At 35.9% G+C, this 12,960-nt stretch overlaps 1 protein-coding gene across 2 annotated transcripts in view; it reads left to right on the top strand.

Moving 5' to 3' along the window:
* The first annotated feature begins 2,540 nt into the window (after positions 1-2,540).
* Positions 2,541-12,960, top strand: part of LOC150080680 (high mobility group protein B3-like) — a 194,236-nt gene continuing 183,816 nt past the window's right edge. For both annotated transcript variants that reach the window (XM_090380959.1, XM_090380960.1), the window contains exon 1: positions 2,541-2,621. In XM_090380959.1, coding sequence (XP_090237085.1) covers positions 2,618-2,621 — 4 coding nt within the window. In that variant the 5' untranslated portion in view covers positions 2,541-2,617. The remainder of the gene's footprint in view (positions 2,622-12,960) is intronic.

Genomic DNA, 12,960 nt, shown 5'->3' with positions numbered 1-12,960 from the left:
CTAAGGACAGACAGTTGTAGAATAGATGTGCGAAAATTTGCCTTTAGCCAGCAGGTAGTTGATTGCTGAAACGAAACAGACTTCTATCTGTTGTTGTGGAAGTTGATAGCATAAATAAATTAAAGGCAGAACTAGACAAACATTTGGAATGAATGAATCAGTGAAATGGGAACGTTTTTTTTTTTTTTTGGCTGATGTATAAGCTTGCTTTCTTACATCATGTGTCTCTACTAATGCTAATGACCATATACTGTATAGCATGCCCACCTCAAAGCCCTAACTTGACAGCATATGTAACACAGCACTCTGGGGAATTCTAAAATAAATGATTTCTCAACTCTGGCTAATAACTGCTCAAGGTCTGAAAAAAAAAAAAAAAAACATTAATGACTGGTCTTATGGTGTCCAACCCTCAATGGATGACAATGTCCAACAGAACATAAGAAGAGAGAAACAATTTGCAGATAATCTAAGGCAACATATAAATATGATATGATATTACTGGAAAAGGACTTTGTAGCCACCCTGTAAATCATAACTCTAAACTTGCTAGTGATTATAGACACATCAATGGCCACCCTTTTCCTTAAATGCCATTTAGAAGTACATATTTTAGAACATTACCAACAAGATTTTAGCCAATACACACATTGTTTTATCTTAATGTTTATTAGACCTATGTGGTGTTCACCTCTGTCCAGCTCACACTAATTATTGAGAGCTCTCTTGTCGCTGGAGAATTCCACATTTGTAATTTTTGTGTTATTAAGTTTTTCACATCAATAAATTTTAAAATGGCAGTTGCTGAATGTAATTTTTCTATACTTCTTAAGATCTCATTTAACCATTTTTTTCATAAGTGTATTACCCAACACTTCACTTAGTCTTTTATTTCTCTCCCTATTTCGTTAAACTTAAATTACATGTAACATTATTCTCTATAAGTTTACCTGTCTTAAACTCGGTGTTGCCCCATATCTAGATATGGCCGCCATAGCCGAGTGGTCAAGCACAGGGGTGCATAAGTACATTGGGGCCAGGGGCTCACATTTGGTGAGTATGGGCTTGGCACACCCAGGGTGCTGAGCTGGGTATCATCATTCTTCTCTTTCTTGGTGATTCAATTCTACTTCTAACTTTTGTTCTCTCTCTCTCACGGTAATTCAGAATTTTTGTTTTGGCTGGTGCAGCATAAGCCTCAGGCTTCCTTGCACCATATAGCTAATAATAATAATAATGTGCCTTGAGTGGCCCGGGTTGAAGCCAGTGACTGCTGAATACGGTGCTGTTTCTTGTATTCTCTCTACCTTGAGAACTCCTCTGACCGGTGTGGTCATCCCGAAGTATAAACAGAAAATTTATTTATTTTAGGCCCATGCCATGTAAATATCATAACTGCTAAGATATAAACCTTGAAGGGCAAGTGGCCTTTAAAGAAATCCTTAGTAAGGATTTCTTTAAGGCTCACATCTGGTGAGTATGGGCTTGGCACACCCAGGGTCCTGAGCTGGATATCATCATTCTACTCTTTCTTGGTGATTCCTTTCTACTTTCTCTCTCTCTGTCAGGGTAATAGGGATTTTTTTTTTTTTTTTTGCCTGGTGCAGTATAAGCCTCAGGCTTCCTTGCACCATATGGCTAATAATAATAATAATAATAATAATAATAATATTGTGCTATGAAAGTGCCACCTTAGGCAAATGCCATGGACTGTGCATACATCAATAAACACTGATAAAACGTATTCTTTTAGCTGCAACAACTAAATTTGATTGCATGAGCCTACTCCTGTCATCAAAGTAGCAACTTGCTATGTTGTCCAAAAAAAAAAAAAATTCAGTTGCCGGACTTTCCAAAACTTAGTTACCTTCTTCGAAACCCAAAATTAATGGCATACGGTTTTTGATACACTTTTGTACTGATACTTCTACGCGACATGAACTTGTGCCACCTACAATCAATATGCAGTGATCAAACGCATTCTTCGGCTGCAACAATGCTAAATCTAACTGCGGGATCCTAGTCCTGTCATCAAAGTAATGTAGTACCTTGATGTTGTCCCAAAAAAAAACAAATACGTTGCTGGATTTCCGAAAAAATGCTGGCGTCTTTGAAACAAATGGCATACGGTTTTTCATATTTGTAAACAGCTTTGTGCTCCTCGATTACAGCAACTTATAAATGAATACTTGTACGTTATCTAAAAAGGAACTCAGAGTTCGATAGTGTTTATGACGAGATGTCAACACACGTGTTCATCAATTTAACTGCTGATGGCATCTATCGAACATGAAATATTAAAAATATACGCTTACATTAAAGAACTTCACAAGTAAACTTCGTAAATATGAAATCCAGTTTACACATTAGGGCACAATATAATTACAAATCAAGTCCAACAAAACTATACTACTTTCATTGAAAACAATATAGTTCACCTACTCTGCGAGTACACATCCGCCATGACAGTTCCTTGTAGGTGGCGCTATCATAACACATAATCTGACATATTGTGATTGCTTCGAGAGTTAGTACAACAGGGTATATGTAGTGCGGCGTCGCTTTGATCGAGTTTTTCGGATATTTTATTGTTAAAGTTATTAATCTTTAAAGAGTTATGGGTAAGTAAAACCTGTATCGATAAGGTTACAAAGGCTCGGTTTTATATTTTTTGACAGTTGTGGTCATTTTATTCTATTGTAGCTATGCTATTAAATTTGAAATATTTGATTTGCGTTTAGATTTCAAAGCTAATGCACTTTCCCGCCATTCTGTATAAATGAGCAGCCTGCTGTGCACATTTGCGTCCTAACATTAGTGACAGTAATCAATCTAATTTAGCGCCATTGGGTCCATAACAGTAGCCAGTTTTTCTAAGTACGAAACTGGGTATTCAGATCTCAAATTCATGGTGGTTCTGAAGGGGTGTATTCCACACAATCCCCCTTTTCTGTGATGGATGCCGAAAGGCAATTCGTGACCCCAAACAAAAGCGAAAAACTAGGCTTAGCGGAAATGCATCTTATGCAGGGGCCAGTAAGGGCTGTTCTGACACAATGGCCCGCTAGTGCGAGCCAATCAGCACGCAGGAAGAAAGAACGCGAAAATATTAGGCTTAGATTGCTGGTTATCATTACAATATGTTAACATTTTCTGAACGAGTAAACCAATTTTTATTTTTTAAAGTTAATTCAATTCTCCTTATTAATTTGGTACTATTATTTGAAACAAAGAAAAGCATCTTTCATATACACTACATGTTAGGCTTTTACTTTTTTTGTTGACGTATTAATTAACAAATAAATTTGTTGAATTATGCGCCACTTCGAAAACCTCAATAGAAACTTTTTCAGAATTAGTGTCAGAATGGCAAGTGTTTTTTTTTTTTTTTTTTGTTGTTTTCTTCAGCGCATCATCTGGCTACCCAAAAGTGACATTTCTGCGTATTCTTTTATACTTGAGAATATGAGGAGCTTGTTACGATGTATCTCCAATTGTAAGATTTTATTCAGTTATTACAATATCATAACGATATTGTAATAACTGAATGGTATGTTATATATATAAAAGAGAAACAAAATAGTTTTGTTTACCCAAGAACATCTGAGTAAATATTTTTGGCATTTAGTAGTTGTGCATAATTGGATATTACGATTGTTATGAACCAAAAAGGGGAGCACAGTTTTCATAAGTTCAAGTTGTGTTTAAGGAAGTTTGGAAAATTATTTGAATTAATCTTGTCAGCTGCAGAATAATATTAACACTAGTTAATTACAATTCTGAGAATCAAGTATAATATAAGCGAAAGGCTCTACTTACATCACACCTCTTCTCCCTCCACCCATCCATAAGACTGCCGTTATATATATATTGTAACTGGGAATTGATAATTATAGTATTATGAAAGTACCTACAACCCTTAGTTTGAAAATGCCTATATTGTGAATGGAGATATCCCATTACCTCTGTAAATTGCTAGCCAAAATGGAAAATGCACTGACATTTTGTTACTTCAGTAGAAAGTTTCTAAAGATGGCCACTGAATAGCATCCCTTGTAGCTCTGATTAACACTACAATTTTTGTTTCTTCCTTACTGACATGAACTACTAAGCATTGATTCTTGTAACAATCAAACAAAACCCAAAATTTTGGGTTTTGTTTGTGACAATCAAACCCACCAAAATGAGCATTCAATAAATTAACTGATTTGTTTGTTTATATTCAGTTGCTCTTTAGAAGTTACTAGCTAGCTGGATTCAGATTTCAAGTGTCAAAACTCTGAACCTGATCACATTCAGAATGATAGCTAACCATCTTGCATTTTGCATCATTGTTTCAGTGATACAAGAATTTTCAGCCTTTTCTAATACTGGTGGTTTTTGCTATAGTAGTGCAGCTGCATTGAAAATTCCACATATGAAATTTTCATAGAACCACTGAGACTAATCATTCTCTCTCTGCAGTGATCACTTTATTTCATTGTAAATTCTTATGATTAGGACAAAGTGTTCTCTATCCAGAGGGAATGGATACTCTATCCGCTAATGCTGTGCAGCTCTTGAGCCATTGAAAAAAAAACCTTTAGAAGTTTTTCTTCAAATTGGTGAAGCAATAATGTTAGTGTTTTTTAAAGCATTGATCAAGCAAGATAAGTTTTAATTCACAGAATAAAATGTAAATAACTAGATGAAATATAAAATGAAGTGGCTGAAAATGTATTAAAATCCTAAACTCCTATGAATTAAAAGCATTAGTGACAAAAGAAAAATCGAATTGATAACTTTTATAGCTTGTAATGCCTTTTCAGCTCTGAACATTTCAGTACAGGCCTCATTTATACTACAGGAGGCAACCTTCCAAATATCAGTAGAGGACATAACTGTGTAATCCCAGTCATTCTTATTATGTCATGTGAGAGCGTGAAAGTTTTGTGTGCTCATAGATGTGTTCTTGTCTTATGACACATTAATGCCCCCTTCTTGCCAAATTCTGGTTAAGCAAGTGTCAGACAGCATGGATCCCAGTCCCACACCGCCATTAATGTTGCACATGTAAAGTACCTCATACCCATCTGCAACATGTAATTATTACTTATCAATAATATATATGTATTTTTTTGTCTGTAAACTAGAACTTTCTATTTTTACCTGTGCTTTAAAGTGTAGGTGTTCAGAGTGGGTCCTTTAACCTTTTTTTGTGTTTGTTATTTAATGAGAAAGGAGGCAGGTAGCAGGAAGGAAATTCAAATTGAGGGTTTTTGTGATAACAATATTCTAATGCAAATTAGGTTTAATTAGAGAATAATTGGTTGTTAGAACAGAATGCCATCTGATGTCGTGGAAGTGGATAAATTAAAGTAAATTTAAAGTATTGCAGAAATTATTAGAAGGGATGTGAAAGTTTTTATTTAATTTTTTTCTGATGCTATATATAAGTTTGCTTCCTTGCATCATTTTGAAACTCACTAATATCCAAGATCCTGAGCTGTCTGGATGATGTTCAGTGTGTTCTGTGAAAAGGTGAAAAGTATTAGAGAACTTTAAAAGTAAACAAAGTAATTTATTACTGTTTTTAGAATTTTCTTTAGCAAATTTACCAAATGTATGGATTCACAGTAGTGAGATTTCCCCTAAGCCCCTCTGTGAAATGAATTTTTTAGTAATTTTTAAAAAATTGTAAAAATAAAAACTACAATGCTTTTAAAAAATATTGATTTATTCTTATTTAATTTAACTGCCAGTAAAATTATTGATGAAAATCGCTGAGTTTTAAAAATCTTTAAAAATTTATAAAAAAAGTGATTATTTATTTATTTTTTAATGCACTGATTTCTCTGTATTTATTTATCATTTAATTTGAGTTCAGCAATTTCTAGACCTTCACTGCAGAGAACTTCAATGTTTTTAAACTTAAATCAGATAACAATTAATGGAGTGATCTCCTTCTTTGATTGTATTAAAATGTCTGCTGTTAGTTGGAAATAAAAATAAATTATATTAGCAAGATGTATTGAAAGATTTCAAAAAACAATTCATATATTAACATATATATTATTTGAATTGTATTGTATGAGGTGCATTTTCTCTGAAAGAGGTTTAAGATATAATTTTGCAAAAGACTGATTTGAAAACTAATTTGCTGGAAGACTCAGACCTTCAGAATAGTTTTGCGTCCAAAAACAGTTTGAAAAGTGCTGCTTTAAAGAACAGTGTTATGAATTTGTCACTGCATTAAATTTTTCTCAACAAAAAAAAATTAATGCAGCATTTTTCTCCAACATGATACTTTCGTTAGCTGTGTTCTGAAATTAACCTGTTTCTCTCACTAGCCAATATGTTTTTACATATACTTTTAAAAGATTTGGGGTGAATTTTCCCTGTCCATCTATGCATTGGACCATCTTTGAAATAGTGAGAAGTGATTTTTGAGGTACAAGCCCATTTAGAGCTTGAGTGGACTATCTGTTCCTTTAAACCAAAAGCAGGGTGCCTGGTTTGACAGACCCCTGAAAAATATTTATTGTACATTGTTGTCATTTCAAGATGTGGCTATTACTCAGTTTACCTTCTTGATTATACATAGTTGTATGTTATTGTTAATTGTTTACTCTTGATTAAAACATGAGGTGGGTCTGACAGTACGGATGCCTGGATTTATGACATTTTATTATTATTTTTTATATATATATACAGGGTGTCTCAAAAATACACAGCATAACTTCAGGAATGAGTTCCTCATATGTAGACAATAAAAATATTTTATATCAACATAGTTCCGGAAATGCTTGGTTTCCGAGTTTTGAAGGTCTGTCTATGACACTTAACTGTTCACATCACCTTATAGTAATTGTTTAAAATATCCACCTTCTGCCTGAATACAGGCCTGATATCGACGTCTCATGGACACATTAAGACGATGCCAAATTTCTGGTATGTTTCGTATTGTCTCACAACTTGCCACAATTCGATTGCGGAGAGTTTCCACATCAGCTACCAGAGTCGAGTACACCACAATGACTTTAAATGGTGCCGCAAGAAGAAATCTAGTGGGTTTGAATCAGTGAGCGTGGAGGCCAGGCAGATGGTCCACTGACCAGGAAACCTTCGATTCAAATAATTGCAGGATAGGTGCTGAAATGTGCGAGAGTGCCATGTGCATGAAGTGTGCTTGTTGACGAATGATCAGTGGCGTTGTCGTCCAAAAAATCAAGCATGTTGTTTTCCAAAAAGTTTCTGTATGCCTGCCCTGTGAGTTTGTTTGGAAGTACATGGGGCCCAGATAACTTATCAACAAAAACACCCGCCCAGATGTTGGGGCTAAACCGCTGTTGGTGATGTGATGGAAGAATTGCATGTGGGTTTTCCTCAGCAGCCCATGCATGCTGATTGTGAAAGTTTTGGATTCTGTCTTGTGTGAACTGTGCTTCATCTGTGAATATCACTAAGGCAGGAAAGTGAGGAGTTGTACCACACTGCTGTAAGAACCACTGGCAGAACATTACTTGCGCAGCGTAATCTGCTGGTGACAAGGCCTGTACCCATTGCAGATGGTAAGGATACAGTTGGTGTTCTCGCAACACTCTAAAATAGCAAACATTGAACAGCCAGTTGCGTGTGCTGATCCCAGAAGTGGCATGCACAACATCCAAAATCTCATCTACTTCAGGAGTTGTAGAACTTGGTCATCCTCTGTCGGCAGCACAAGGTGTAAAGGTCCCATATTCACAAAGGCGGCGATGGATACCTTCAAATGTTTTCCTGTCTGGACATCTTCATTCTGGGAACCTTACGTGTACAAACAATGAGCCTCCAGAGCATTGCTGTCCGCCAAACCGTACATAAAGTGCATATCCGCTTGCTCCTGATTTGAGCACGTGGTCAGAATGGAAAACCACCATATTCTGTCAGTACCTCGTGATGGAGGAAATCACCGTGGGAGATAAGACATTCCGGTTAATAACTTGGGAACCAAGCACTTCCAGAACTAGGTTGATATAAAGTATTTTTATTGTCTACATATGAGGAACTCATTCCTGAAGTTATGCCGTGTATTTTTGAGACACCCTGTATATATATATATTTTTTTTTTTTTTTCATGAATTTCAAAAAATATTTTTTTGGGTATATGTGCATAGCTGTGTGTTTTCTTCATAGTGTCTGTCCATATGCATCTAATAACTCAACTGTTAATAGGTGGATTTTCATTAAATTTTATATTTGGACGATTAGAAATCTGGAAATTATTTTTCTCCATGTGTCCACATATGATAACTCCATTCTTAGTGGATAAATTTTCATGAAAAATTCATTTAGAGAGACTTGTTGATTGATATTTCTTTATCTGACTGCTCTCATATAATAATTCAACTCTTGGTGGATGGATTTGGACCTTTTAGAACAATTTGCCATCCCAAATTTCATTAAAATCAGACCAATGAAAGTCCAACATTAAATTCTTTTTAGGCATGTTTGCATATATGTGCATAAACACTTATTGTCTTCACCATGTCTAACCTCAACTTCATGTGGCCAAATTCCTTCGCACATTGTTAGGGCTCACAATACTGGTATTCCAAAAAAAAACATTTTTGGCAATCCATTTTGATGACAATTAGGTGCAATTGTCAATTCAAATTGCACAAACTTGAATTGTGCAATTCAAGTAATTACTTGAATTCAAATTTTAAATCAAACTTTTCTTACAATAATAAATATTGTATCAAAAATTATTAAACATACCATTGTTCTAAAAACAAAAATATAAGCATCCATACTACCAGTCTGAATAAAGTGAGCTCTTAAGAAACTCGATAGTGTTAGTGTTTAAACTGGATCTAATTTTGGTACTTGTTTAATTTTTTTTTTTTTTTTATATATATGAACCCCAAACACGAGAGGTATTAGAACCTATAGTACTTAGTACCGTGCTTCAGTTGGAGGTTGAGAAGACGAAAGAAGATATTTGTTGACATTGGACTTGAACTTCTGTAGATTGTGATTTTCAGGAAATACGTATGAAGGAAGGTTGTTCCAGAAAACGGCAGTTGAATGAGTAAATGAGGAAGATGAAAAGTTTTTATGCAGAGGAAGCAGTATTTGTAATGTGCTTGTGCCAAGAGAGATTACAAGTCAGGGTAATCCCCAAAAGAGATATATCATTTTGCCTTGAAATCGGAGTGTCACTAAAGATAAGCATAGGAGCAGAAGAATCCTTTTTGCGAGATATAAGACAAGACTGAGTTTTAGAAGGGTTGAAATCAACTAAGTTGTCTTTGCCCCACTGGAGAGTTACCTGAAGATCGGCATTTAGGGAATTGGTAGCAGATTTTTGAGAAGTTGAAGCTGATTGAGCAGGACAAGGTTTCTCAAAATGGAAAGTTGAATGCAATGTGCTATCATCGGCAAAACTATGGATAGGATTTCCAGTCAATGGAAGAAGGTCATTGATATACAAGAGAAAAAGAGTGGGGGAAAGAACTGAACCTTGGGGGACACCGGCATTAGTGGAGAAGTTAGAAGACAGAGTGCCGTCTACTATCACCCTCAGTGAGCGATCAGAGAGGAAACTGGATAACCAATTACTAAAAACAGTTGGCAAACCATAAGATGGTAGCTTGTTTAGAAGACATTTTTTGCCAAACACGATCAAAAGCCTTTGAGATATCAAGAGCAACTACTTGTGTTTCACTGAACCTTTCTATTGAATTAGTCCATAAATGGGTAACATAAGCCAGAATATCACCAGTGGATCGACACTGAGAGAATCCATACTGGTGATCGTTGATCAGACAGAAGGTTTCTAGGTAGTTTAAGAGTTGGCGGTTAATTGATTTCTCCATTACTTTAGAAAGAGTAGAAGTAATTGCAATTGGGACAATAATTGGATGGGAGGGATTTGTCACCCTTTTTAGGAACTGGCTGGATATGAGCAACTTTCCTAGCAGAAGGAAAAACACCTTTGGAATAAGAAAGTGAAAAAAGGCGGCAAAGAATAGGAGTAAGTTCAGGAGCACAGGTTTTTAGAACAAGTGGAGAAATACCATCGAGACCTGGAGCTTTCTTAGCATCAAGATTCGTCAAAATCCTCTGACATCCTTTTGACGGAAGACCACAGGAGGCATTGAATGAAGCGTGTTGGGAATGGTGGGAGGTGTTTTTCCAAGGTCGTTAATACATGAGCTGGAAGAAAAATGGGATGCTAGCAGGTCAGCTTTATCCTTGGCTGAAGTCACAACAGAACCGTCTGGTTTGGGCAGAGATGGGCAAAAGTTGCGGCCAATAGTTTTGGCAAGAGACCAGAATGCTCGGCTACCATTAGGGCAAAAAGCAAGTTTTCTACTCTTAGCCTGTTCAAACTCTAGTTTGGACTGATTAATAACTGCTTTACAATTGTTGCAAGCTTTGGTGTAGGCAGAAAATGAAACTGAAGAATTAGAAACAAGCCAATTACGGTATGCAACATTCTTCTCTTGAACAGCCTTAGCACATTTATTGAAAAACCAAGGTTTAGATAAAGGACGAGATTTTAAAGTGGAGTGTGGGATAAAGGATTCCATTCCTGCAAGAATAATTTCACTGACACGATCTGAGCAAACGTTGACATCAGAAATTTTGAAACAGTAATCCGGCCAAGGAAAATAAGAAAAGAAGTCTCGCAGGTCATCCCATTTTGCATTCTTGTAATGCCAAACAAAACGAGGTTGGAAATAGCCATGAGGTAAAGGTTCCATTGGAGAAGAGACAATCACCGAGTTCTGATCTGAAGTGCCTAAAGGACCTCTCACTTCGACTGTGTACTTAGAAGGGTTGTTTGTGAGAAAAAGATCAAGCGTATTGGCTGTATGATTAGGATTGTCTGGTATTCTTGTAGGTAAATGAACAATCTGTGCAAGGTCATTAGTAATTGCAAATGCCTCAGCATCTCGACCACATGGGTCAGTGTGACTAGAAAATGGAAGCCATCTGGACTTGTGAACATTAAAATCACCAAGGAAAATTACCTCGCTGGGGTTGAAGGTTGAGAAGATGAAAAAGATACTCATTGGCTTGAATTAGGCTTGAATTTTTGTAGATTGTAATTTTCAGGAAATGCATGTGAAGGGAAGTTGTTTCAGAAAACAGAAGTTGAAGCGATCAGCGCGGAACAAGAAAAGTTGGTTACTATGAGTTTGAAGTTGGAGAGTAAAGAGATGTTCACTGGTTACAGCTTGTGGGAATTATAACCCAATACAGAAGAAAAGTGCCCATGTAATGGAAATATCTATAGAAAGGGGATGCAGAAAAATCAAAACTCCTCTGAAGCATAGAAGGAAGAGACTATACGAGATCCTAATTCTCCTCTTGAATGGAGTCTAGAGGCTTGAGGGAAGTTATTGGGGTATCACTCCAGATGTGGGAATAGTATTCCATGGTAGTGTGGTTTTAAGATTTGTACACGCTGTTTAGAAGAAAAGTAACCCCCAAGAGAGAAAGAAAAACCTTTTTTTTTTTTTATATATACTGAGTTTTAGAAGAATTGAAACTAACTGAATTATTTTTGCCCATTGGAGATTTACCTGGAGGTCAGCATTTAAGGAATTGGTGGTAAATATTTAAGAAGTTGAAGCTGTTTGGGCAGACAAGGTTTCTTAAACTGTATGGAATCCAATGCCCTCTCATCAGCAAAATTATGAATAGAATTTTAAATCAATGGAAGAAGGTAATTAATTAACAATGGAAAAGCATTGACTTCCAGCTATTTATCATTATTATAGCTAATGACTTGTCCCAGATAAGTATATGACTCCATCTTTTCAATTACTGCTCCTTCAATCATTGTCCCTTTCTGTGGCATACTTATTCATCATTACTTTTGTTTTAGCCATATTCATCTTTAGTCCAAAATCCTTACTAACTGCGTAACTGATTAAGATTTTCCTCTAATTCTTTGGGATCGTGGCTTATGAACACAATGTCATCTGCAAATCGTAAATGGTTTAGGTATTCTCCATTCACATTGACTCCTTTCTGTGACCAGTCTAATCTTCTAAAAGCTTCCTCAAGGGCATCAGTAAACAGCTTCGGAGATAGTGTCTCCTTGTCGAACTCCTTTCTCGATTTTAAATTTGCTACTGTCTTTGTCTAGTCTAATAAAGGAGGTAGCACTCTTATATATTTTCTTCAAAATCATAATATATGGGGTATCTATGCCTTGTCTTTCCAGTGCCCGAAACATTGCCTTATGCTGTATGGAGTCAAATGCCTTTTCATAATCCACAAATGCCAGGCATAATGGTGTTTTATATTCATTTGCTTTCTCCATTAGCTGTGATATTACGTGAAGGTGATCCATAGTTGAGAATCCTGTCCTAAAGCCAGCTTGCTCTTTCGGTTGATTCTCATTAAGTACAGTACACCCCCGCTATTCGCGGGGGTTACGTTCCTGAGAAATGTCGTGAATACTGAGTTATGGCTCCCATAGTAATAAAAGGGTTCCGTTCCAAAGTATGAAATATATAAGAAAAACTAGTCTAAAATTTTGTCTATGTATGTATTATATGTACCTAGAGAGTACATAGTGAAATGGAATATATTTATTAGAAATTTCAAACAAACCTTTCAAACCGGCGCCTTTGCTATCAAAAAAAAAAACTTATCCCGCCAGTGCTATCACCAGTTTCGCTAAAGTGTTGATAAAGGAGTTGCCTTTTCACGAATGATGAGTGAACTTACGTCATTTTATTTTGAATTCGGTCTTCTATCCACAGATTTAAAGCTTTCTCTATTTTTTCTAATTTAACATCACGAGTTAGAGCAAATTTTTGAAGCAATTAGCGCGTTTTCACGGACATTACTGTGAATTTTTTTTTTTTTTTTTCGATTTTTTGATTGATCGTACCGTTGACTCATTGATTTTATAATGTTTTGCCACTAAGGAGACACTTTCACCATTAGAAATTTTGTCTAATAACTCAATTTTAT

The sequence above is a fragment of the Mastigoproctus giganteus genome, chromosome 9 (genome assembly GCF_048544385.1).
Source record: "Mastigoproctus giganteus isolate SK-2022 chromosome 9, ASM4854438v1, whole genome shotgun sequence".
NCBI classification, from domain to species: domain Eukaryota; kingdom Metazoa; phylum Arthropoda; class Arachnida; order Uropygi; family Thelyphonidae; genus Mastigoproctus; species Mastigoproctus giganteus.
Note: the sequence above shows the minus strand (reverse complement) of the source record. Positions and strands in the feature narration are given on the sequence as shown.